The sequence below is a fragment of the Lycorma delicatula genome, chromosome 1, assembly GCF_047948215.1.
Source record: "Lycorma delicatula isolate Av1 chromosome 1, ASM4794821v1, whole genome shotgun sequence".
NCBI lineage: Eukaryota > Metazoa > Arthropoda > Insecta > Hemiptera > Fulgoridae > Lycorma > Lycorma delicatula.
Window position 1 is genome coordinate 118777202 of NC_134455.1, and position 27574 is coordinate 118804775.

Sequence of the window (27574 nt, forward strand, 5' to 3'; positions counted from 1 at the left end):
ATATGGCATCTTGAAAGTGGCCATACTGATGATGTATTATTAGGTTTAGAGGGTCTAAAAGACGACCTCCGGTAAAGCCCAATCAGGGTTGGTACGGTGGGGATGGTGTTGTGACTGAGACTATCACAAGGCGGGTGTCTTCCTCTAAGGGTCAGGATGTATCTTTTATTTGAATTGATAATTTATTCAGTGCATTTTTAAATTGATAAATTGAGATCCGATTTCTACAACATATTTTGGTATATTGTAGTATCACTTAGTTTTTAATTTTCTCTTGTGAAAGTAGAAAACTGAAGCACGAACTAGTTTTTAAAAATACATAAGAGTATAAAATACAATTCACTTACCTCCACCATTCTGTTGACATAAATATGGAAACCTCCATATATTTCCCAGACCAACTGAATAACCGATAATACTGAGCATAAATTGCATTTTATTATCCCATGATGCTCGTTCTGCATCAGGTGCCGTAACGCTTCCGGCAGGAGTTAAAACGATTGTAACTCCTGCACCATCGTCTGTTAATCGTACGTTCAGAGGCGACAGCTCGTGGCCGTTTCTTGATTCTGTTTTAACCGCCATGATGTCGATTCTATAAAAAAAATACATTAATAATTTATAAATGTAAATAAGAATTATATATATGAACAATTTATAAAATGATATACTTCATTTAAAATCATATATTACCCGGTGCAATTTACGGGAAATTAAATATAAATCATAATAATGAACGTAAATTCGGTTGAAGATTGTATAATGCTGGCCAAAGGAAGGAAAATATATTTAAATTTTAGAATTAATAGATTATACTATGAAGCTACCATCCCAGGATAATACCTGTTAAGGGAAAATAATCTAATTAATTGCATAGTCCAAAATTTTAGATAAAACGTAAAATAATGAAAAATGAAAGGGTGTTCTAATTTTATAAACCACTAAGGAAAATTCTTCTGTCGGTTCTTTCTGACAGTCAAATTTAAATTCTAATAATTCTTTGTAGAAGTCATAAATTATTTTACAATCCATCAATGTTCCAAATATTTCACATAATTACGGTAAATTAACACAACACCTATCGTTTCATTTACCGTATCAATTACAAAATCCCATAACCCAAAAGTTATGCAATTCAAAAATGCTAAATAAATATAAAATAATGATGAATTTAATTTAACAGTTATTATTTTAGAATAATCATTTTATCGGCAGAATTTTATAATGTCCGTTGAAAATCTATATCATTTACCTCTACTGTAAGTTTCCACCTCTACAATCATATTTGCAGTTACCTTCTATAATTTAGATTCTTGAAATTTTTTTAATTTAATATTTTATTTAAGTCTTCAGTTCTTTGACAGTTTGTGAATTATTTTCATGCAGTTTTTTTAAAAGCTCCTAAAGGAAAAAATCTGATGATGTGAGATCAAGATATATGGTAAGTAGTAAATTATTATTTAATTTTGGTCAACCAAAATTCTATAAAAAAATTTATGATTTCGGCTGTTGAATGAATTGTAGCACAAAATATTTTCTCGTTTTAAAAGGTTTTTAAAGGACAATCACACTTGATTTTTGTCAAGAAGCATGTTTCAAAATAATTTTTGCTTGTGCAAGAATTCGTTTTACAGATAAGTTCCAAAATAAAACCTGGTTGCTTTAATAAAAAAGCTGACTACACAGTTGTAGTACTTTCCTGTCACATGGTTAAAACCGCGTTCCTGGAAGGTACTATAATTGTGGGTTGTTCTGATGCACAACTTACAGACACATACACACAAAACTTAATTTAATATTTATCATTTTATATAAATATATTTTTTTTGTTTATTCAATTCCACGATTCTAACTAAAGCGCACGCGCGCACCGTATTTAATTCACGCAGGTGTGGCGGTACTAGCGGCGATGGTTGTTACTAACTAAACTAACGTAATTTTACAACTTGCACACAACAAATTTTGCTTGTGCGGTCGGCAGAAGGTGTAGTCACAAAGCTTACTGGCACCAGGTACCGAATCAACTGGGCGATCGAGTTTGAAACTTAACCAGACGAGTAAATTTTAGGTAGATTTCATAAGAAAGCTACCTATTGTAATGGGTACCATAATTCGTCTTCCGAAAAATTTCGACATATCTTCGCGGTTCACATCCCCCAGACCCCCAAACCACCGTCAGCTCATATATATATATATATATATATATATATATATATATATATATATATATAAACTTTCTTGTGGACACGATAACTGCTGTAATTTTGCGCCAATCACTTTCAAATTGTTCCTTAAATATAACTCGTCCTAAAATCTCAATTGATTTTGTTAACGGCCAAAATCGGACTGTGGGGATGGAAATGGGGGGACTTTTTCGAAAAAACCAAATATCACTATAACTTTCTTATTAAGCAAAATATCGAATTCGTTTAAAGTTCTTATTATTCTTTGGATAAGGGCCTAAAACTTATATAAGTAAAGTGTTTTGATATCACCAACCATTAGCTCATTCGGGTGGAAAAAATGGGGTTTCGAAGACAAAAAATCATATCTCCCTTAATAGGCAGAGTATCGAATCGATTTAAAGTGGTCGTTATTCGTTTAAATATTACCTAAAACGTTTATCTGAAACAATTTTTGATATTACCAACCCTTACGGCAAGGGATGACCAAAATATTGCTGGAATTGTAAGAAGATGGGACTTGTATGCTAAACATGTGAAACGTTTTTCACATGCAACCATTGTCGTATTCAGTAAGTTTGAAGTTTTTCTTAACTTTAAGATGGAAATATTTTTTATCTCCTACTTAGCATCGGTGAAATCTACCTCCGCTTTCCGGCGAGCCAAAAGGGATTTTTTTACACTTTAAATATTATTCATTTATTTAATTCTACCGCTCACCTGTGAAATCACAACATAGCGGATCACTATAATAGCTGTACGTTAGTGCTACACTAGCGCTCGTTGTGGTGACAACGGGTACTATTGACGTAGTATGTCCACTTAGCCACTAGTTTAGGGCATTTTTTAAGGGGGGGATGCGATTTTGCAAAACCTTTTTTTGCAAATATTGTTATTTTTTAATTTTTAATAAATATGTTTAAAAAAGTATAATTTTAATTAGGCGAAATCTCGAGATACTAAGGGTGAACTAGCTCTACAGCCTCACTCCATTGTTATTTTAAGTTGAAAATTTAATGCCATCAATGCCTCATGTACAGAAGTAATCTGACCTCGTTTGGTCAGAATCAGTCGACTAGTTCTGGAGATATAAAGTGATTTAGAAGGCGACATCGAACACACACACACACACACACACACACACACACACACACACACACACACACACACACACACACACACACACACACACACACACACACACACACACACACATGTAATTTTGGGTTCCTTAAGTAAAACATCAAGATCCGGTGAAAATCGCATATATCCAAATTGGACCGTTTACAATACTTTCCCTTCTAGTGCTATAGCGCTAGACGGGGAAGTAAAAGTTATTAAAGTAATTGTAAAAAGAAAAATTGGACAATTTCTTCTGGTGAGTTCTTGCTAACAAAACTAATGTTAAACTTTTTCAAAGGAATGTGGCCTTAAATAACAATTTCATCTGTTTTTCTACAAATATAGGCAGGCAAAAATAACTTAATAAAATATTTATTTTTATTTAATCTTGATATTATTAATTTTGAATGTAGAATAATGTTGCCAGTATATATATTGCTGACAATATGTTAATTATTTACTTCGTTATGTAACTTTAAATTTCATCGTATTTACAGTTTGGAAATTATGTATTTCTGAAGATTGATTTTTGTTTCCATCACTACATAAAATGCACAAAGAGATCTACAATCAAGAAGAAATGGATCTTAAGTTAATTAAGGAAAATACAACAGGGATTCAAAAACTACGTCATACTACATAACTTTGGTTTCATTTTTATTTACTTATTTTTTTAACTAAAATACGTATTCAAAGAATTAACAAGAAGATATGTAAATATAAAATATTTATTAAAACTGCAAATTTATGCTTACTGGTACGTTTCAATTTTTGTACTTTTTTCTCTAGTACCAGAAATATAAGGTTTTATCCGAGTTTAAACGACTAAGGACCACGTAAAGCAATATTTTACATTCATTTATCTTTCTTTTGGGCGTTTTCTTTCCTGCTCTTACAACAGTTCTTCATTCTTTTGCTTTGTTTTTGCCTTCTCTCTTCTGACCAATCATTGTTGTTTTATTTTTCCTTCTCTTGGAAATCCTTGAAATATTGTAACAGTTTTCTGAACATTTTTTTTTGTTTTATCTATTTATTTTATCTTTTTACTTCCTTATATGAAGTAAAGGAAGTATTGTGATCGCGAAAAATTTCGATTTTCAAATTTCAACGGAAATATCCATTTTGACTATCCCTGAATCTATTTTGATTAGTTTCAGCGTGACGTCTGTACATATGCCCATATTTATTTCGCATAAATAAAACGATTAGCCGTAGAATGTTGAAATTTTTTATTCAGGACTGTTATAACATCTAGTTGTTCACCTCTTCTCTTGATTGCAATCGAAGACCAAAAGTGTCCAAGAAAGTCCAAAATCCAGAGTTTTTGGATTTTGGACTTTTTCTTAACTGCAGTAATAATCCCTCATTGAAAGCTTTTGAACGATATATCACAAGTGGTACTTATTTTATATGGTTTCAAAGTTATAGCCAAATAAACTTTTAATTAATAAAATATTTGGATCTTACAAGGGGAAGGCACATCGGTTTGGATCTGACTTCATCTTTTTTTTTTTTAGCAAAATAAAAATAACTTTAATTACATCAGTAGGAGTTTTTTTATCATATCAGTATGATAATAATAACTGGACATAAAATTGATTTATACAAGTTACTGCTACAACTTACAAATATTCCTACAAAAATCTAAAAAAAAAATAAATATCCACAGACTGAAATAAAAAGTCTAGAATACACAATCTTTTAGTATTTTAAAAATCTTGGATTATCATAATTAATAATATAGAAAATTTGTTCCATAAAAGTTTGAGAATAAATTGTAATACATTTTGTTACCTTCTTTTATACTTTTACTTTATTCACATCTATATAAATACATGCTTGATTTTTTATTGATTTTTCTGTTAGATAAATACCATATTGGTGTTTTTGACCTGAAGATGATTATTTTTCTATTCGAGCAACTGTAATATTTTGGTTACTTGGATCGCTGCAGCATATGATAGCAAACAACTTTTCACATTAGTAATATTACAAACAATTGACTAATCAATGACTCTAATCTTCAAGTTGAAGTATGGTTGTTATTTTAGGAAGTGCACTAGGTATTTAAATTTATGTTAAAAATTGTTTTTTTCTTGTGCTTACAATGTAATTTAAAAAAAAAATAATATAGCTCAAAATTTAATTATTAGACCAGTAAACGTTACCAGTTCATATTACTGTATTTAAATTATATCTGAGTTTTAAGCTATTTGAACAAAATAAAAATTCATTTTATAAAATTTAAAAGTTAACTCTTACTTTATGATAACTATGAAAACTGGTTTTTCATTAAAAAAAATAAAAATAAAAATTGTTTCAGTGGTTTAAAAAGTTAAAAAAAATTTATTGAACTCTTGCTGATAATGTGGGTGTAGGCTGTTATCCCTTCTGTATAAAGATTGAAGCTATTCCCTGCCCTGACAGCATCCGTTATTTAGATAAAAATAGTATAACATTTTTAGTCGATAGATTGAAAAAGCAAAACTCTGGAAATTTTATAAGCTTTGATATCTTAACAACATTGATGTCAACTATTCATCGATACCATTTTTAATAAATAATATTTCTGATTATATTTTTTTATGTTACAAATATCAACGAATAAAATTTTTATAAATATGGAAAATTTTCAAGGTACAACAACCTCTAAGTATCTTACCATTGTGGCTTGTATACTCCTTAGTACACAAGCTACAATACCAAATTTCATGATTTTTGGTTAACCCATTCCCTAAGCTATCAACAAAATATCATTATTTTACTAATATACTTACACATATATTTTTTTTACTGATACTAATGGTTCTTTCTCACTATTAATCTACAACAGCCAAGTAAATAAATTTACTTGCATAATGTTTACGAAGTTTTCAGACACCTACTGTAGTTATATAATAATGCTTAGGGTTTAGTACGCTAAAGCTTAATGCACTGAAATCTATATTACTGTCAATTACAACTGACAGCTTCTTCAAAGATTACAGAAGAAGAACTACAATGATCCCTCCTTGATCCTATGGGTGATTGAAGAAGACTCGTCAGTAGGAAATTCTTCTAGCAACTTGGTTAAGAAAAAAAAGAAGAAAACTCATTAATTCGGCAAATAACTATAAAACTGTTGAACGTTCAAGATATACACTCACAAATGAAATGTCTTAAATTATTAATTTGCGATTATGACACTCTAATTTTAAGCTTGCAAGAGACACATCTCCAAAGAAAAGACAAAAATTTCCTATTAAAGTTATCTGTTTCATAGATATGATTCCCAGGATACAGATAGTGAGAGAAGGAATATCTACTTCAAGATATGTTTGCTTACGAAAATAAATGCACATTCCTTTTTTGTAATCCATATATTTTCATAATACTTTTTCTAGTAGCTAGCAGTTCCCTGCCTCTTTAAGTTGGAAAAAGGTGTACTGTAGGGTCTGCACTCTGGTATATCCTCAGATTATTGTACTAGTCACGGTCTAGTGTAAAGTTACTTGCAATAGCTGAAAATAATACATTAAAAATCCTTTCATGTGTTTTTTATTATATGTAGATGATTTACAGATCTTATTATCATACTTACTAGCGATTGTTTGCTTTAAAATTCTCTTGTTTATTAGAAGGTTGGGTGAATAATACTGAATTAAAATTTTCTGTTCTCAAATCAATATTTGAATGCTTTCTCCTTTACAAACAACTATCTCAACAAAGATATTCTTAAATTTATACAACAAAAATTTCAGAATCACATGACAGAATTCTTACATATTATTCAGATTAAAAAATGAAGTGAATTAAATATTTAAGAAAACCCCAAATTTATAATATACTTGAGAAGTTTTATGGATTTTACTTGTAGTTAGCAATAACTGTTAGTGTATGTATGCTAAAATTTTACAGACCTTTAGTAAGATTTTGATTAGATTATATTTCAGAAATTAATTTTCTGGCCGGAAAGAAGTCCTTATGGTGTTGGAGCCCATCCATAACAACTTTCTACTGATATATTTCGAATTGCTTATTAATAAGTATTTCAGCCAAGAATGGTACGGGTTTGTTCTTGTATCTATGGGATCAGTTAATGACATGTATGTACCATATAAAGAAACAACCTCCTAATCCTCTAAATGATGATGTTTAGGTAAATGAAAATGACACTTTTATGTAACGTCCTCATTTGATAATCTCAATGAATGATTAAATGAACATCTTGAGCTCTTAACTGGATCTTGAACTACTTAATATACCAGCTACTGATCAGTGAACTTTTCCGTTGCAGAATCTTTCACCATTCAACAGTCAACTTCAATTATTACTAAAAAAATAAGAAAAAATGGAATTCAGTCACCTCATGCTACAACTGGAGATTTTGCAGACTTTTTGCAATGTAATAATTTACCCTGACAAGTATGAGCATAGATGTTCCTTTGCAGTTAGCTACAGAATTTAAATGTTCAGTCTGACTCACCTGTGCGGTATATTTACTGCCAAATGTTTTGCCATACTGGTGGCCTTTCTCCTCATCGCAGATGAATTCCGTCATAATTTGGTGTGCTGATTCATCCAGACCTCATAGGAGAAGACATCCTCCATGTGATGGATTCGGTCGCCACGCTACCCCCTCCATACCTAGCTCTTATGGACTTAACTGAGGTACAGAAGATGACCTAGGTCATCTTATGGACTTAACTGAGGTACAGAAGATGACCTAGGTCATCTTCTGTACCTCAGCAATGACATCTTTCAGTTAAGTTTCAGCCAGGAAGCCATCTAGAGATTGGGTGCCCCTAGATTGGGTGTCTAGAACCCAATCTCTGTTGGGTTCTAGACACAAGGAAATCTTACACAGTGAAAAAGCAAATGTAGCAGTTAAGGATGCTTGCACTTTTCACAATTCATCACTGCATATGACACACATGCTTCTTAAATTGTCACATGATAGAAGACTGGCAAAATAGATGGTTGAATATTGTTTACACTAAGCTGAATCAGTCATATTATAGCTTGTGTATTACCAAGGCAGTCATTAATATGAAACACTCATTTCTGTTATGGTTTGCGATTGGAGCTCACCAGATTAACAAATGAATTTTTATATCATCTAGTGATGCTCTTATATAACCTCCTTGAACAGTTGCCACATGATGATTCATCATCAGACTCTCATTGACTGTATACATTACATAGTATGGCTTGTATATAATATGCACAGTATGACGTTACACAGTATTTTAAATAGTACATTAATAATTTAAATGAAGATATAGAGATTAATAAGCTGTTGTTTAAGTTAATAAAATCTGTAAAACTTTTAATAGAAAGTTTCTGTTATTTTTATCAACAATAAATGTTTGGGGGAATGTTTTACAGTTCTACATCAGCTAGATTAAATTTACATATATTTATGTGGGTGTAGATACATATGTAAATACCTAGTTACTATGAATTATCTCTCCTGTTTGTAATATTATATTTGTACTTGTAGTAATTAGTGTAAATGATAACAATTACACTTAAATTTAAATAAAATAATGAAAAGAGAAATTCGTTATTATTATTAAATTGAAAATTATGATATTTTAATAATAATGATAGATTATTAAAATTAAATTATTATAAATTTTTACAATTTCTATTGCAATTCTATCTTAGATTTTGCTGTATAAAAAAATAAAATGAACCAGAATAAACAAAATAATAATGCAAAATGATTGGTTGTCCAGGGAACTGCAAGAAAAAGGTGGCATTTTAAATTGATCTGACATTTTAAAATTGTAATTAAATCGAATATGTTAAGGTCTTTTATAAAAAAAATGGTAGAAAAACTGAATAAAGTAGGCATATGACAGGTTCTCTGGCTACTACCAATAACATTTCAAAAGAAACAAGAGCTATTACAATTTTTAAAAAGTGGGAGAAATTAAAAAATTCTTATAAAGGAAAAGGTTATGGAAAATAGTAAATGTAATTAAGGATCCTAATTACCAATATTTCACCAATTACCAATTAATTCTCAACATTTTAATAATGCTTTTAGTAATGCTTCCAAAAATTAAAATTTGATAGACACAGTTGTAAATAAAACGATTATTGAATAAATATATTTGCTTGCTACTCATCTGAGGATGAGGTCACTGATGTAATGACATTACAGAAAAAACAGAAAACCTGTGGACATAATGAAATATTCCAATATTCCACTGAATTATTCAATATGTTGAAGAATTGATTTTCCCATTGGTTAATATTAACAATTGATTTTTTTTTTCTTCTAATAGAATTACAGCTGCATTAAAATGTTTGAAAATTATTCCCCTATTCAAAAAAAGGTGAAAGTTAACGATTTCAGATAGTTGTTAATATCATTATTAAGAAAACTTTTTGAAAAAATCCTAGAAAATAAATTAATATATTTCTTTAATTAAAATAAGTATTAAATGATAATTAACCTGACTTTCATAGGAGAAATCTATTGAAACTGATTTGATAGATTTAATACACATTAATTTATTGGCTTTAGATGGGGAAATGTTCACTAAATACGTTTCTGGATCCTTTCAAGGCTTTTCATAGTGTAGATTAGAAACTATCTTACAACCTGTATGGGAACTATTTCAGGAAAATGGTTTTAAAAGGCTGGAATAAAATGTCATTTGAAAAATTCAATTAAAAGAGGATGTTTTTAAATCTACCACAGAACAATTACCTTCTGTATTTCATAAAGTTCTATTCTCATCTATTATTTTCAACGGACTTTAACAATATAGTTTTTTTTTAAAATAACAATAAAAGAACGTAATTCAGTACAAGGGTGATACAGTAGTTATAATTTCTGAAGTTACTTTGACCGTAAAAAGTAAAATATTAAAATAACTACAATAAATCATGCTATAAATAAAATATATTTTACTAAATAATAATATTAATAATTTTTATCATCTATAATAGTAATATAAATAATATAATGATATCATACTATAAATAATGTAAACATTTTATCTTATGAAAACCCTAAATTATTTTTATCGTAACAAAATTGTTTATGCTTTTAAGATATTATAGTATGGTATATTGATTTTTCATACTTTATTTGATGATGTATTAATGTGTATTGATAAATAAGTACCTGACCTACTTCACTTGTTTTATTGTGTACTTGACTGTGTTTTGATCGTGAAAATTATATTGTGTTCAATACAAAAGTTAATAAATATTATTGCTATCCCTTGTTCTTGTATTGAATATTATTATGACTACAATCTGTAATTAATTCATTTAATCCCCAACTAGGACTTATTCTTATTTAAATCTTGACTACAAAAAGTTAGCCAGGATATAATACTGTAGTATCAAAAATTAAACACTGTTAGTGTACATCTGATCTGGCCTGGACTAGAACTACTCATTTTCTACATGGAAAGGAAATTAATTTCGACAAATCTTTATTTTTGAATCTGTAAAATTAAATTAAATCTTTTTATGGAAATATGAAATGAGCCATTTATAATAAGTTTCTAACATTACTAATATAAAAATTCTTATATTTTATTCAGTTGAAATCAGTAAATATTCTGATATTTTAAAAGATAATCAATCTGGTATAAGCATAAGTGTTCAGTTTGTCAGTTCATAGTTAATACATTTGAGGTGAGCAAAAATAAGTTCCAGATGGAAGTTGTAATATTTATCTAATCAAACCTCAAGGTAGGTAAGGAATAATATTACAGAAACAAAGAAATATAATTTGTTAGCCCATCATCTATCTTAGATCTAACGAAAGAAGCAATTAAAATTGAAAATAAATAAATATCTGCTATATTCCTTCTATTATTTACTATTAATATCAAAGAAGTAAAGATGTTAATCTAAAAATTAATCTGAGGTGCAACGTACTACAGACAAAAAATCGGAACTTGTATCGAATCATAGCATTAAATATCATTTAGCTTAGAAAAATCAAAGAGAAAAATTTTAATATCTGAAATTTGTTACATAAAAAATATCACCTTAAAAATAAAATTTACTTGACATCAGGAAAAAAGAGGGAAAAAAATAAACAAACAAACCCTCAAATAAATTAGGGAAGATAATATCTGTAGTTTGATTTATTGATTACAGTTCTATTGTCTTCACAAATATTTAAATTGTGTTTTTTTAAGTATAAATTATGAGTTCATTTGTGTAGAAGAATTCTATTTAAGTCTTTCACTATAGAAATTTTTTCAGTTGAAAATAAATTTAATTTTAGGAATTTTATTTTAAGTGGATCCTAGTATATGTCTGCATGGAAAAAAATTACAAAAATTCTACTTATAATTCAACAAAGGGTAATACTATCGAAAAATTTTTTTTTTGAATTTACAATCATAGGTTAGTAAATTTAGGAACCGCTTTCATTAACAGAATAGCTTTTTATAAAATTTACTCATTTTCAACCTTAGAATGTTTTAGTACTAAATCGAATCAATAACTCGTTGTTATCATTCCACAGTACCCCTTTAACCCCCCCCCCACCATTCCACAGTACCCATTTAACAATCCATAAATAAAAAACCACTAAATCCAGTCCAAAAACACTAATAATGCAAGAGCTCAAAATAGCGACAACCGCAGTCGGTAAAACTGAGGTTTTACCTTTTTATACGGAGAACTAGCATTATAAAGAAAATCCCTTTTGACACGGCGGAAGGCGGAGGTAAATTTCATCGGTGCTAGTAGGAGATAAAAAAGATTTCTACCTTAAACTTAAGAAAACTTCAAATTTATTCAATACGACAATGGTTGCATGTGAAAACGTTTCACATGTTTAGCATAAGACAAGCCCCATCTTCTTACAATTGCTGCAATATTTTGGTCATCCCTTGCCGTAAGGGTTACTCATAGACTATTAAGAGGGGTATAAAAGGGATGACCATAACCATCCCTTGCCCTAAGGGTTGGTCATATCAAAAATTGTTTCAAAACATTTAGGTAATGTTTTGAGGACTAACGACCATTTTAAACCGTTTCGATGTGTCTATTAAGGGAGGTATGATTTTTTTTTCTTCGAAACCCCATTTTTTCCACCCTCTAGGTCAATGGTTGGTGATATCAAAAGTCTTTACTTATATATGTTTTAGGCCCTTATCAAAAAAATAAAGAAACTTTAAAGGAATTCGATATTTTACTTAATAAGAAAATTATGGCGATATTTTGTTTTTTCGAAAAAGCCCTCTCATTTCCACCCCATGATTCAATTTTGCCCATTAACGAACTCGACCGAGAATTTGGGTAGTTATATTTTACGTATGAATTTGAAAGTGATTGGCGGAAAATTAGGGCAATTATCGTGTCCACAAGAAAGTGAAATATATATATATAAATGTATATATAAACTTTTGAACTGACGGTGGTTTTGGGGTCTGGAGGATGTGAAACGCGATGATATGTCGAAATTTTTCGGAAGTCGAATCACGGTACCCGTTACATTATGTAGCTTTCATATGAAATTTATCTAAAAGCTGTAGTCGTATACTAAATACTGTAACGAAAGAGGCGCTACAACTTGGCGAGCGCGTAAGTAAACTGTACTGTTTAACAAATGGTTGTGTCAATATGGTTACGTAAGCTAATTTGAGGTTGTAGGATTGGATACCATAGAACCTCGAAACATTGAAAATTAGAATAGACTGATAAAAACAATTGTAGAAACAGAACCTTCTGTTCTTTGCTTCTATCAGGACAGACAGAACAGAGCCTGTCTGTATAAGAATTAAAAATATTTTCCGTTTAGTAGATATTCTGGCACCAGATACTAAAAGCTAAAAGTTTCAGATACTTTGTAACAGAAACATTCAAGTAACCGTTTTGGTTTGGATCAAGGACAAATATTAATTCTACTTAGATTTAATTTAAACTGAGTAAGCGTTCACGAAAGGAATTTATTCATTTTTTTACAAGCAAGTTCTATTTTTTCAAAAACATTTTTCATTTTTCGATATATTATTATGGATTACTTTTTTTAATACAAGTTGTTTTTTTACAGCATAACTATTGTTGATGAACGAAAAAAATTTCAATTGATTTGTTATTCAACAATCAATAACTAAAACAACATTTTTTAAAGCTTATAATTTTTAAATTAATTCTGCTTCTCTTTCCAGAAATTTATCTTCACCGGTTTATGGCACAATCGATGAGGATCCTCAGGAGCTGTATATCTTGAGGATAAGGCTGATAGGCTGATTATGTAGGAATAGTCAACCCTACGAGGTGTGTGATAAAAGTAATGAGATTGGTAACACTGCGAGCGATCTGGCATCGCTGTGTCTACCGGTCTGTGCTAGACCGGTTTGTTCATCCCTTCCCCATGCTCAGTACGAGTTTCAACTCCGTTCAGCGGACATATTATTTTTGACAACCCCGTCATTGAAGTTGTGTTTTTGTTGTGTGTTATGAAAATGGAGCATTGGAATTTAGAGCGATGTTGTGCGATCAAGTTTTGTGTTAAACTTGGGGAATCCGCGAGTGTGACCTTTGAAAGGTTGAAACAGGCTTATGGGGAACATTGATTATCAAGAGCACAAGTTTTCCGCTGGCACAAACCATTTTTGGAAGGCCGGGAACACGTTGAAAATCAACCTCGCTCAGGGAGACCTTCAACTTCAAAATCTGACGAAAACGTTGAGCGTGTGAGGATTTTTGTGAGATCAGACCTTCGTTTAACAATAAGGATTATGAGTGAACAGTTAAATTTAAACCCTTTCACCGTACATCAAATTTTGACAAACGATTTGGACATGCGAAAAGCTTGTGACAATTTCATGACAATGCTCCGTGTCACACGGCCATTTCCATCACGGAATTTTGGCCTCAAAACGCATTTCTACGGTTCCTCAACCCCCCCTCCCTATTCACCTGATTTGAATCCTTGTGACTTTTTTCCTTTTCCCGAAATTGAAACATATCTTAAAAGAACGTCATTTTGGAACTCTGGAGAACAATTAAAAGACTGTAATCGACCGGTTAAAAGCCCTACCAATTGAAGCCTTCCAGCGCTGCTACCAGGAGTGGGAACAACGAATCCGCCGGTGTATAGCTGCCCGAGGGAACTACTTTGAAGGGGATAATATTGTTGTTTGAAAAAATAAAAACTTTGGTAAATAAAAAGTCTGTCTCATTGCGTTTTTCATGCACCTCGTATATATACGTTAAAATTGTTTCATCTTTTATGAAAAGAAAGTTACTAATCCTGAGTTCTGAAGAAGTTTTTAATAAGAAAGAGGTGATGTAGGTCAGTGCTCAATTGTTAAATCATCTCTCATCTCTAGGGTAATACAGCTACAGAATAAGAAAGTATACATATTTCTAAATAAATTATTATAAGCAAAGAACAATTCTGTGGGGAATCAAATTTTACACAGATGTGTAAATATTTAACCATCGAATGTTTAGTTTATTCCTAGCACCGATTTGAAATCGAATTTATTTATTTTTATTCACTGTTTGCGGTTAGGGAAAGAAAATAAATAAATTTTAATCCTCGTAAGTATAGTGGATTTTTCAATACGGTAAACAAAATGAAAATACCGGTATATTTTTGTTGTTATGTCCTGAAGAAAAAAAATGCACTACGATATTTCATTCATGAAAATTTTGAATTAATTACTTACCACTTCCATTATTCATCGGAAAAAACACTATATAAAACGTTATGACATGCGATATTTCTCTTTTTATAGCTAATAATTTATGTAATTAACGCAAACATAACTATGAAAAAAAAAAAATTAACGATTCAGAAGTTAAATTTTTGCTGTTAATCTTTTGATAAAAAAGAGATGACATATTAATGAAAAATAACATAATATGACGTCATATATAAAACTATTTATAATAGTAACAAATACGAAATATATATTTTTTTAAATAAAGAAAATATGTTAGAAATTTTACTGATAGGAGGAATAAAAAACTGGTAATTAAAACGATCGCTTGAAATAAAACATAATAAAAAAAGAAATTTTAATAAAGAAAGTAGATTTCAGTGTTTATATAGTAGATCATCACCAGAAGAAGAAAGTGTGATAAATGAGAATTTATTTTAAAGTAATTATGTGGTTATTACTAAATATAATTTATAAACAACATGAGGAACTGAGTAAAACGTTCAGGAAAATAATTTATTAACTTTTTTTACAAACAACTAGTATTTTGCCAAAAAACATTTCTCATTTTTCGATTTACATTTGTTATTATGAATTACTTTCTTTGATACAATTGTGCATTGTTGTTTTTTTAGAGCATAACAATTGTTGATTAACGAAAAAAGTAAATTCATTTGATTTGTTATTCAAACGCTCAGAAGCCAAAATAAGATTTTATTTAAAGCATATTTCTTTTAAATAAAAAAAAATAATAAAAGCAAATTGCTACTATATTTAAACGTTTTCATACAGCTCGTATGAAATTAATAATAATATTAAAATAAAAAACGCATAAATAAATGTATCTTCCAGTTAAAGGCTGAGAAAACTAGCAACTTCCATGTTAGATGTCAAATTTCACTTGCTCTAGAATAGCTGAATGTAGTTGTGATAGTATTGATCAAATCGATAGTATGAAATATCTAGAGGTAACTATTGATTGCAATCTTTAATGGGAAAAACATATTCTTTAATCTAAAGAATGAAACGTTATGTTACGTGAGAAAGTTTTATTATCTTCGGAATTTTTTCCCGACTGGTTTTCTAGAAATGCTTTACTTGGCTTCGGTTGAATTTCGTTTGAGATATGGAAATAAGTGTGGGGTTGGTGCGTATTTTAATAAAATTCGACTTATAATGATAGACCAGAAAAATCTTATACGTAGAATATTTGTACCTGCTAGGATACATTCATTCCCGTTATTTTGTATCTTGAACTTACTCCCTTTGAAGCATTTATACTTGTTTAAGGTATTTAAACTTTTCTTTTTTTAGAAGTGGAGATGAAGCTCTTAAGTACAGACTAATTGACTGAGATATGGGAAGCAAGGGTAATTGTGTACTTCCTAGACCCCGGAAGGAGTGTTTTCGTAGATTTTTCAGAATTTCGCTTGAGCGCTGGCTTATTTAGTATGAAAACGTTGAGTTTTTTTTTGATTCAGTTATGTTTAAAACTGACAAGTTATCCTAGGAAGGCATAAAGCTTATGGTTTTCGTGAATCACCTTTTAACTTCTAATGACAAACTGAATGATTTTTCCCTCTTTTTAATATTTCTGTAATGTTTAGTAATTGTTAAATATCTACCCAGCCACTTCTGTCTTAATTGATATATCTTTAATATTCTTCAATGTTTTAATCATAAATTGATAGAAACTCTAAAACAGGACTCTTGTCCTCAAAGAGTATGAAATCACAAAAATGATTATTTCATCATAAATTATTGTATCACAGTTTTAAATTAGAAAACTATAGTTACTCTTGTGAGCCTGTTGTAGGTCAACAGAAGTATTTATATAATTAATAAGTTATATCTAATTTGTAACTCTGTTGTATATTGTATTGTTTGTCTTAAAAAGTGTATTCTTAGTTTGAAAAATAAATTATTATTATTATTATTACTGTAGAAATTATAAGAATATTCTTATAATATAAGAAATCACATACCGCTAAATTTCTCAAAAATAAAACGTATTCCGTTCTCCCGTAAGACTAATATTGCTTGCTTTAGTTACAAAATAAATTCTCTTCCTATCACTACCGTAAATTCCGCCACCGATCTAGGCATGCTTCTTGTCTCTAAGCTGTATCTTTCTGAACACGCAGACAGGATTGTGAGCAAAACGAAGCGAAATCTTGGTCTGTTGAAATGGATTGCGAGACCTTTTGTTGATCCTCGCACTTGCGACTTACTCTTCAAGTCACTTGATCGAAGCCAGCTTGAATATTCCACCTTAACCTGAAATTTTAGGAGAGGCTATACGTTGAAAAACATTGAATCTATTCAGAACAACTTTCTATTTTGGCTTTCTCACACATTTAAACTTCAGCATCTTGGCAAATAACAGCTTAAGTCTCTTCATAATTTACCATCTCTTGTATGTCGAAGAGAATACTTTGATTTACTGTTTTTTCATAAAAGATTAAATGGGTGTAATTACAGAAAACGAAATACAGCTTACAGCTACGAATACCTGGACACAATATTAAAAACTTTTGTCCTCTTGTATACTCTATGCGACTTATTTCACCCATAGAGAGAGATGCAGTTTAACTGCTGTAAACAAATACGATAAAATAGAATTTTTCCAACCAAGTAAGAATTTTGTTTTTAAACTAAGAAGGTTATAATACTCTGGTATGATAAACGATATTAAAAACATATAAAGCTATAAATCTGAATTGCTACAGAACTGACAGAGACCCTCTTCTGCTTGTCCGTAGTTAAGTAATGTAAATAAAAACTATTTTCTATTAATATATAAATAAATATTTTAATAATTATAAAAAACAGTTAATAATATTTGATAGTTATATAAATTTCTTTTGTGATTATTTTCAACTGCAAATACATTTATATATTGATAATATTATATGATTACCAGCAATTCTATTTAAATTATAATAATATAAATATAAATGGATGAATCATATAAGATGTAAATGTGAAAATGCGATGTACTATCACTTATAAATAAAATTATTATTGAAGTTATCACTCAGTAATTACCATAATTAAAACTCTAATTATTATTTTTATTGTTATTGAATTTATAATTATTACTATTAAAATGTATTATTTAGAACTGTATTCTGAATTATGTGTATTTTTAATTATATGAAGTTTTTAATTTTTTATGAATTGTTGATTATGTAATTATTATAAACTTAATTATGTGCACGTGTTTATCTGTAATTTTGTATATATACAAAGACTAATATAATAATAATAATAATAATAAATAGTGTAACATAATTAAAACTCCAATTATAACTTTCATTTTTATGAATTGCAATCAATATTAATTTGAAAATGTATTATTATAAAAAATTACGTATATTTTAAATTTTATGGTTTTTAATTTATTTGTAAATTATTAACTAATAATTATTGTATATGTTTTTATGTACTGCTGCACAATATACAAAGGATTTATGTAGCTGTCCTATTGCACAAAAAAAAAATAAATAAATAAATAAATAAAATTATTATTATTATAAATAAATCAATTGTTCAATTGTTTATCGTTTTAGGATACGTATTTTAATTGTATTTGTTTGAAAACACGCAAAATATCACCGCAAATAATTATTTAACTTCACACATTAAAATAAGTTCCTTCATTTCTGTTTAACGCAACTAATATTTGAGTGTTATTTTCTGCCCTTCCTAGCATTGTCACTCTAACATTTGTAGTTTATGGGTTTCGGAGTATCTCCATTCTTAAAATTACTTTTAACACTGAATGTTCCTGATTTGGGATCGTCAAACATCGCTAATTATTCGATGATGCCAAATCAATAAGACTCACTGTTAAAAGTAGTTTTGAGAACGGAGGTACTCCGAAACGCGTCAACTACAAAGGGTGGAGGGACAATGCTAGGAAGGGTAGAAAATAACACTCAAATCAATTATGATAATCCTAGCGGAAATATGAAATATTATAGAAATTTTAACTCTAATACATAGTTAATTTAATAAACAAATAAAATTGTAAAAAGATTCGTGTAATAATATTTTTCATACTATATTTTACATACGTAAGTAAAAAAACATCTTTGTAGTTACAAACCAAAAAACGTCTATTGCATAGTAAAATGTCATTACAAGAACAAAGTAATACAAGAACAATATTAAGGAAATTATTCAATGAATAGTATATGAAATATAAATAATATTCAAATGCAAGGATGGTTCTTCTTTTATATTTAAACGGAACGCAAGAATGTCGGAGTGTCTTACCTTCCTATCGATTGGTTTATACGGACTTACTTCTTTTTTGTCAGATGTTTCTAATGATCTAAAAGGTTTGATTGGTACACGTTGGATGTGAATTGTAGGTTTCCGTTCCTCTAAAATGCTTTTGGAAGAGCCGAAATCCATTTCGGACAGGATCCTCAGGAGGTGTGCTACATTTTGTTTATTTTCCGTGATGCACTTCCTTTCTGGGCGAAGAGGGCTAAAAGCCAAATATTGAGGGCCCATTCCTCATGAAGTAGATGCTAGAAGCGATTTTATTGCCTACTCCTACACGGCAAACGTTTGAATTTTGAACACAGATGCGCGAATTTGCTTGACTAAAGAAAATAGTCTTTACAAGAAATTATTGTGTGTGCGGTGGTATAGATTTAGGATTTGGATTATGGAAATTATATTTAAATGCAAAGTTATAGAAAAAAAACGGGATCAAACATTAACACAATGTTGCATGTAAGTGATTTCGTAGCCTTAGAAAGATTGAACGGACAGTTTCGCCTACAGAGTTCAAGAGTTCTGTGAAGTATAAATAATAACAAAATAGCTTATAACGAAGAGTAAAATCACTTATAATAATGTAATATAATTAATGAAAATTTTGTATTTTTCTCTTGTGCAGTCCAGAAACAATTATGTAATAAAATGTTTGGGAGGTATAAATCGGATATTAAGCAATTAATTATAATCCAAAAACATATTGTGAGATTTATTGCTAACATGCCTAGATTAAATTCATCGTTACCTATTTTTAAGGAAATTAAAAATATTATCTATAAGACAACTTTTCATTTTTAGATTAATGGATAACTTCTACTTAAGAACAGAACGTACTGAAGATCGTAATATAATATAGTCTGATAGAAAAATGGGAAAAGTTATTGTTCTCTTTTCAAAAAGTGGATATTTCAAAAGATCGTATGATTATGTGTCTCATAAGTTTTATATCTTAATATCTGATGATATCAGGGAACCTGGAACTTGTACTGCGAGAAAAGGATCCCTTTTGAATAAAATATCTGAGAAGGATGATCCAGAGCGTTTCTTTCTGAAGATTGACCACTTGCCATGCTTATGAGGTTTGATTGACTGGTGACTTTATTATAGAATTACCGGAGTTATTTGATGAATATACATGTTGATCGCTCCGGCCTTCCACGTTGTTCAATATATGTGTCACACAACTGATGTGATAATATCGATCGTAATATGATACTTGTCTTTTATTTTAAGTGGTTAATTGTTCGAATTTGATTCAGTAGTAAAAATCAATATGTAAATTGAGTGGAATTGTATGTTTCTTTAATGGGAAATATATTATACGATAAATTTATTGTAAATACCACTTGTCGTCTCTTTTAAATTAGTATTAAACTGATGTTTTATTTTTGCTCTTTTTTTATTTACTAATTGTATTTCTGGTAATCTCTGAAGCAGGCTTGTCTCTAGAAATACCTAATTTCCGATAATTTGAAGGGTTATTTAAAATGTTTTTATCATTAAGTAGTCTAAATTAAATACGATAAAATTGGTATATATGTAACATGGGAACCAAAACCTATTCTTAAATTGAAAGTAAATAGCTTATATTACAGACAGACACACGCGCGCACGGGCGCGCGTACCTAGTAATAATAATTGTAAAAAAAGTACAGCACAACTATCCTTACATAAACGTAAATTTTCAACCATAACTGGGTACATTATAATTGTTTTAAATTTTGATTTATTGAAAAAGGCACCAATTATAAACAACTAATAAATATCAATTTGGCTCTGACTTCAAAAAAAGAACTTGAAAAAAAAAGTATTATTTTTAATTTTCTAGTGTTTCTTTTATATCATTTATATATATACAAATAAAAATAGTAATAGTAATATATATAAATATAATATATATATATATATATATATATATATATATATATATATATATATATATATACACAAGGTGTGTGAGAAAAGTAATGAGATTGGTAACACTGCTAGCAATAAAACAACGCTGTGTCTACCGGTCTGTGCTAGACCGGTTTGTTTATCCCTTCCACATGCTCAGTAAGAGTTTCAACTCTGTTCAGCCAACACATTATTTTTGACAGCGCCATCAGTGAAGTTGTGTTTTTTTGTGTGTTACGAAAATGGAGCATCGGAATTTAGAGCGATGTTGTGCGATCAAGTTTTGTGTTGAACTTGGGAAATCCGCGAGTGTGACCTTTGAAAAGTTGAAACAGGCCTACGGGGAACATTGATTATCAAGACCACAAGTTTTCCGCCAGTACAAATCAGTTTTGGAAGGCCGAGAACACGTTGAAGATCAACCTCGCTCAGGGAGACCTTCGACTTCAAAATCTGACGAAAACGTTGAGCGTGTGAGGGTTCTTATGAGATCAGATCGTCGTTTAACAATAAGGATTGGGAGTGAACAGTTAAATTTAAACGCATTCACTGTAAAGGTTTGTGCGAAATCGGTGCCGAAAAACCTCACAACGGAACAGAAGGACAACGTGTACGTTGATCTTCTTGAGAGGATTGACAATGACCAAGAATTCTTCAATCGTGTGATTACAGGTGATGAATCCTGGATATTTGAGCACGATCCTGAAACAAAGCAGCAAAGCGAAGAGTGGCAAACTCTGTCATCTCCTCGATCGAAAAAATGTCGAATGAGCAAATCAAAGATCAAAACCGTGCTGACTTGCTTTTTTGACAGTAGGGGTATCGGGCATTTGTTCCTCCAGGATAAACTGTCAACCAAGTGTTTTATAAAGGTATCCTTGAAAGGCTCAGGAAAAGAGTGATTCGCGTGAGACCAGACATTGCAGACAAGTGGATGCTTCATCATGACAATGCCCTGTGTCACATAGCCATTTCAATCAGGGAATTTTTTACCTCAAAACGCATTCCTACGGTTCCTCAACCCGCTATTCACCTGATTTGCGTCCTTGTGACTTTTTCCTTTTCCCGAAATTGAAAGGTGTTTTAAGGTAATCATTTTGGAACTCTGGAGAACATTCAAAAGAATTTGACCGACCAGTTAAAAGCCCTACCAGTTGAAGCCTTCCAGCGCTGCTACCAGGGATGGGAAAAACGACTCCGCTGGTGTATAGCTGCCCAAGGGAACTACTTTGAAGGGGATAATATTGTTGTTTGAAAAAAATAAAAACTTTGGTAAGTTTAAAGTCAGTCTCATTATTTTTCTCACACACTTCGTGTATATATATATATATATATATATATATATATACTTTTTTTCTTTTAGTTTGTTTTACTTTATTTTAGATTTTGTAGTTTCATTACCTTTTAAATATTTGTATTTGTAGGCCTACAAAAAAAAAGAAATAAAAAAATAACTCTGCCTATATGAGAAAAAAACTATTTCCGTTTAGTTAGAGTGAACGACTTGATGAACTGGTACAAGGAACTGGCAAGGAGTTTTAACTAAAGGATCGTCAGGCCTTCTCCCGATCTCTAAAATGGTTGGATGTTAACAGATACTATATTGAAAAATAATTTAAAACATATTTTCATTGTAAATACGAGGATATTGAACCATAGTAAATTGTTATCAATTTGTGACAAAACTGTTTTTCAGTCCCCACTCTTTTAGAAAAAAAGGTTAAACAATTACACATAAACAATATCATCGACTATATAGTTTCAAGTCTCTCGAGATACCGGGAAATGATAGTCTCTAGAAGGTTTTCTCTTTGTAGAAAATTGATTGTTTTCATTCCTCTTTATCAGTGAATGAACGATTACAAAAACTTAAAATAGCAAAAACTAAAACTGCAAAAAAATTCTGATACCAATATTCGATACAGCTCTAAAACTTAGAGTTAAACTGTAGTTCTTTAATATGCCCTATGTAATCAGGGACGCAATGAGAAAATCGGTAAATCTGTATAACACAAAATGTTATGTTGGTAACTGGATATACTTCGCCTTGATTATTCTAATCTCGAATACAAAAAGTTTACAATAAATTATTACTGGCTGACTAGAAAAATTATCCGTTGTCCAATATATTCAAAAGTAATACCACGAGAAAGGTTCAAAATTATTTCTAGATACCTCCATTTCTCTTCAGTTGTCGATGAAAATAATAAATTAAAAAAAGTGCGACCCGTAATTAAACATTTATATGAAAAACTAAAAATAATTTTACACCTGTCCTAGAAATGTTTCGTTGGATGAAAGCCTTATGGCTCTCCGCGGAAGTCTTTTTAATCAAATGCCAGATGTGGAATAAATATTCTCAAAATAAAGATGCCGAAATTGGATACTGTCACAAGTTTAAAATTTATGTCGGTAAAGAGAATCATGTAAGCCTTATCAGAAATTTCAGACTTAATGAACAACTGCTTTTTAATGTAACTATATACAACTTTCTATTTGGATAATTGGTACTCTTCTCCACCAACTTATTTTCAAGTCTATTGCACCAGGAAACTTATGCAGTGCGTAAGGCTAAAAAATCCAGGAAATTTGTGTAAAGAAATGTAAAAAATAATTGAAAAAATGAGAACTAATATTTTCTTCTTCTCACAATCTGTTGTGCTTAAAATGGTTCGACAGAAAAAATGTGTTGATTCTATCTTTTTTGCATAAAAATCTCTTACTGTCAGTTATTCCTCAGAGGGAAAAAATACACAGCCGGTTTTAAAACCACAAGTTGTAAATTAGAACACAAATCTATGATTTCAGTGGATAAACAGAATCAAAGACTACGCGTGTTCTTGATCTGCGTCGTTACAGCAAAGGGTATATATAAAATTTGTTTTTTTTATTTATTTGATGTTCTCCTTTACAATACCAGTGCGATTCATACATTACCTATTAAAACAAAACATACCTAAACTTTCAATAATATTTGCTTAAATGTAACTGAAAAATTACTGGAGAGAATAGGTAAGAAAAGGTGACCTTGCCACAAAAATAATCCTAATAATCCGGAGCGACCACTTTCATAAGCTGACAGCCCAATGCGGCTGCAAGAAAATCAGTGGTGTCATTGTATAGAAAAACTTCCATGAACCACTAAAGTAAGGCCTTTCAAAAAACGTAGAGTTTGCTGATTGTGACTTGGTAATGCCAATCGAGATTCCATGATGGACCGTGTGGGAGTGCGGGTTTGTCCCCGTACCTCCTGCGCGGACCGAAATGAGGTTACGTTGCCCTTGTTAGGTGACTTAATTTTTTTGACTTATTTGGGTGTAGGTCTGAATTTCTATGTTGCGTAATTTTATTGGTATGAATATAGCACTGATTTAACTTACAACTCGTTCGTTTTTTGAGGCATTCACAACGATGTGTCAAATTTAGACTAAGCGCGGGGTCCGCGGTCTCGGTTAGTTAGTTTGAGAGAATCATGTTAGTTTGGATGTGAAGATGTCCGTTCGAGGCCTACGTGAAGGCAAAATATTTGTATTTTACTGATGCAAATGTCTGCCGAGGCTTTTACATCGGTGGCACCCCGACCGAGACCTGGCTGATGACTGTGAGATGTAATCAGTAAGGGGGTCTAAAGACGACCTACGAAAAAACCCTCAGGCTGGGAACGTAAGGGGTGGTATGGCGACCGGTAACGTCACAAGGTGGGTGTCTTCACCTACGGGATTGAGATGCAGATAAAAAAAAAAACAGAAACTGTATATTAATGCAAAAAGGGTCAAGCGCCTTTACATTTACAAGAGTATTTTTTCTAAATACCTCAAAGTATTTATTTAATTAGTTATCTGTGTTCAGTGTTCATTAAATTTAGAACTTAGAATAAGTTTAAAATGGGTAAGAAAAATTATGCGATATTATGGTTAATTAAAAGAGATATTGCATGTGTCGATAACAGCATGTAGTGTGTAAAAATAACTCAGCTCCTATTGACCGATACCCTCCAGGAAACATTCAGACTGAAATAATTTAAAGACAATTATTTCTCGAGTAATTTTTTTCCTATTTTCCTTGACTTTCCAAAAGTTAAAATAGTACCAGTAATATTTAAATATGAAAAATTAAGCTAAATTAAAAAAAAAAAAACAAAACATTTAACTACTGAATAATCATATATTTTAAATAAAAATGGAACCTTTGCTACGGCTTGAGGATCAGAATATACAAGTCTAATGAATCAATGAAATTTTAATATGGAAATTGAGCCAAGTCAATAACCATCACAAATTATTAATCGAATAATCATGGCTAGCATTTAGTGCGCTATTTATATTTGATTAATATTTGCCGTAAATATAAATAAGAATCGAAGTAGTAATACATTTTTCAATAGTTATCTATATTCTTCATTATTCGTAACGCAAAAGCGATTATTTTTCTTGGAATTATTTCAACAATAAAACTCACAAAACGAAATTTAAAGTTGATGAATTCGAAAGAAGTTGTTAAATTCAGATTTAATAAAAACATTAAAATTGGTTTTTATTTTATTTAAAATTTGTTATTTATTTACTCATTAAATTTAATTTTTTTTACAAACTTATCTAAGTTTAAATAATATGAATCTTTAATAAAATTTAAATATATAATTTTTTACATTCACTGACAGCATTAGTAATGCAAAAGTGTAAAAGTGGTAGTACAATAGCTCATGTGAGGTCACTGCACAGAATGCAAAATAGCCATGTGTCTGTCATACAATTTTATTAAATTCACGTATCTGATTATGAGATAAATTTAATAAATCCCTTTCGGCACGTCGGAAGGCGGAGGTAGATTACACCGGCGTTAAGTAGGAGATACCCCCCATGTGGGGTATCGCTAAACGCGGAATTGTCCGCTGACCCCAAATCAAGGACTTCGAGGCTCGTTACCTGTAGAAGATACAGCCTCTCAAGGGGCTGGAACCTCGATGGGAAGTACAGGAAGGAGAGAGATCCCGACAGAAGACGTAGAGGGAATGGATATTGGGGTTACAAGCCAGGAGAAGACAAAATGGAAACAAATAGAAGGACGAGGGGCTAAAAGAGCAAGGGCCGGATCTTCAGAAGAAGAGGAGGCTCCCCTCACACTACAAGAGGTCACCTATAAATTAGGTAGTGCATTATTACAATTAAGACAATGGACCGGCAAAGCGAGCGTGACCGCTATCAAGGCACATGAAAGGGAACTGAGCGACATATACAGAGAATTACAGAGACTGAGTGAAGAGACTCCGGATACGACTACCCAAGGCACACAGACAGAAGGTCAGTACAGAAATGAGATGTCTGACATACTCGATGTCAATCTGTCTGATGAGCAGTTAATTGACAGACTGTCTTCACGATGGTCATCATGGGTGATGACCATCGTCTAACGCAAGTAAATGTTCCAAAAATAGGGGAGGACAGTTGTCATTTTGTTGACTTAAATGGACTGAGGCCTAGCAGCCACTACGCTGGGGCTACACCAAGTGCTATGGTTCTACAGGATTCAACAATTCTTGAGGATAGAAAAATAACAACGTGCGGTACCAAATACACGGTTATATTTGATTCCAGCAATGGGGAAAAGGCCATGGCAGCCCACGTAATAAAAACTCTAAGAAGAGTAGTGGGAAAATCAGAGTCAGCAGTCTTTGTGGTGCCCAACGGCCCATCGGGTATTATAATTAAGAAAATTGTGATATACCTCATGAGAAAAGGGAAGACCCTACCGAGAATGGTTCTCCCCAATTTAAGTGAGCATGGAAGAGCGAGATCTAGATCTGCTTCGAATAGAAGAGGAACTCCGCCGGTTACGGAGAGTAAGACTGTGGTAGTACAGGCGCCGGGAAAAACATACGCGGATCTCTTAAAAGCAGTGAAAGATAAAAATTCAAGTCTGAGGAAGCAGGGGATATCTTATCCATCAGGGAAGGCCGAGACCAACAACTAGATGTCAGAATTAGCGGATCACAGAAAGCAGGTGAGTTTTCCTCTCTGCTCAAGAATAGGGTTGAAGAACTTCAAGTTGACATTAGAACCAAAGGCGACCGTAGAACAGTGGTGCATGTCAAGGACCTGCTGTACGATACTACAGAAAGAGAAATCAAGGAGGCGATCGAAAAAGTACTTGGAGTTGGTGAAGGTTTTCAAATCACATCCATAAGAGAAGCGTATGGCAATACAAAAAATGTCACTATGGTCACTAACCAAAGAAACGCTACTAAGCTGATTGCAGCAAGGCTGAGTGTTGGCTGGGTGTGCTGTAGAGCATACATACGCACAGAAGTCGAGAAATGCTATCGTTGCTGGAATACAGGGCATGGCAGGAGAGAATGTAGAGGTCCGGATCGTTCAGAATTATGTTTAAATTGCGGCAGACCGGGACACGTTATTAAAGATTGCAAAGAAGCAACGAGAT

General features: G+C 31.2%; 2 protein-coding genes across 2 annotated transcripts in view; one reads left to right on the forward strand and one right to left on the reverse strand.

Annotated features, from left to right (window-relative positions):
• Positions 1–27574, reverse strand: part of LOC142321740 (sodium-dependent neutral amino acid transporter B(0)AT3) — a 187815-nt gene that overhangs the window by 150202 nt on the left and 10039 nt on the right. The window contains exon 2 of the mRNA XM_075360081.1: positions 348–595. Within this exon, the coding sequence (XP_075216196.1) occupies positions 348–585 (238 nt within the window). The 5' untranslated portion in view covers positions 586–595. The remainder of the gene's footprint in view (positions 1–347; positions 596–27574) is intronic.
• The window catches only part of Rbm13 (RNA-binding motif protein 13), a 279868-nt gene that overhangs the window by 42033 nt on the left and 210261 nt on the right, over positions 1–27574 (forward strand). The gene's annotated exons all lie outside the window — the stretch shown is intronic.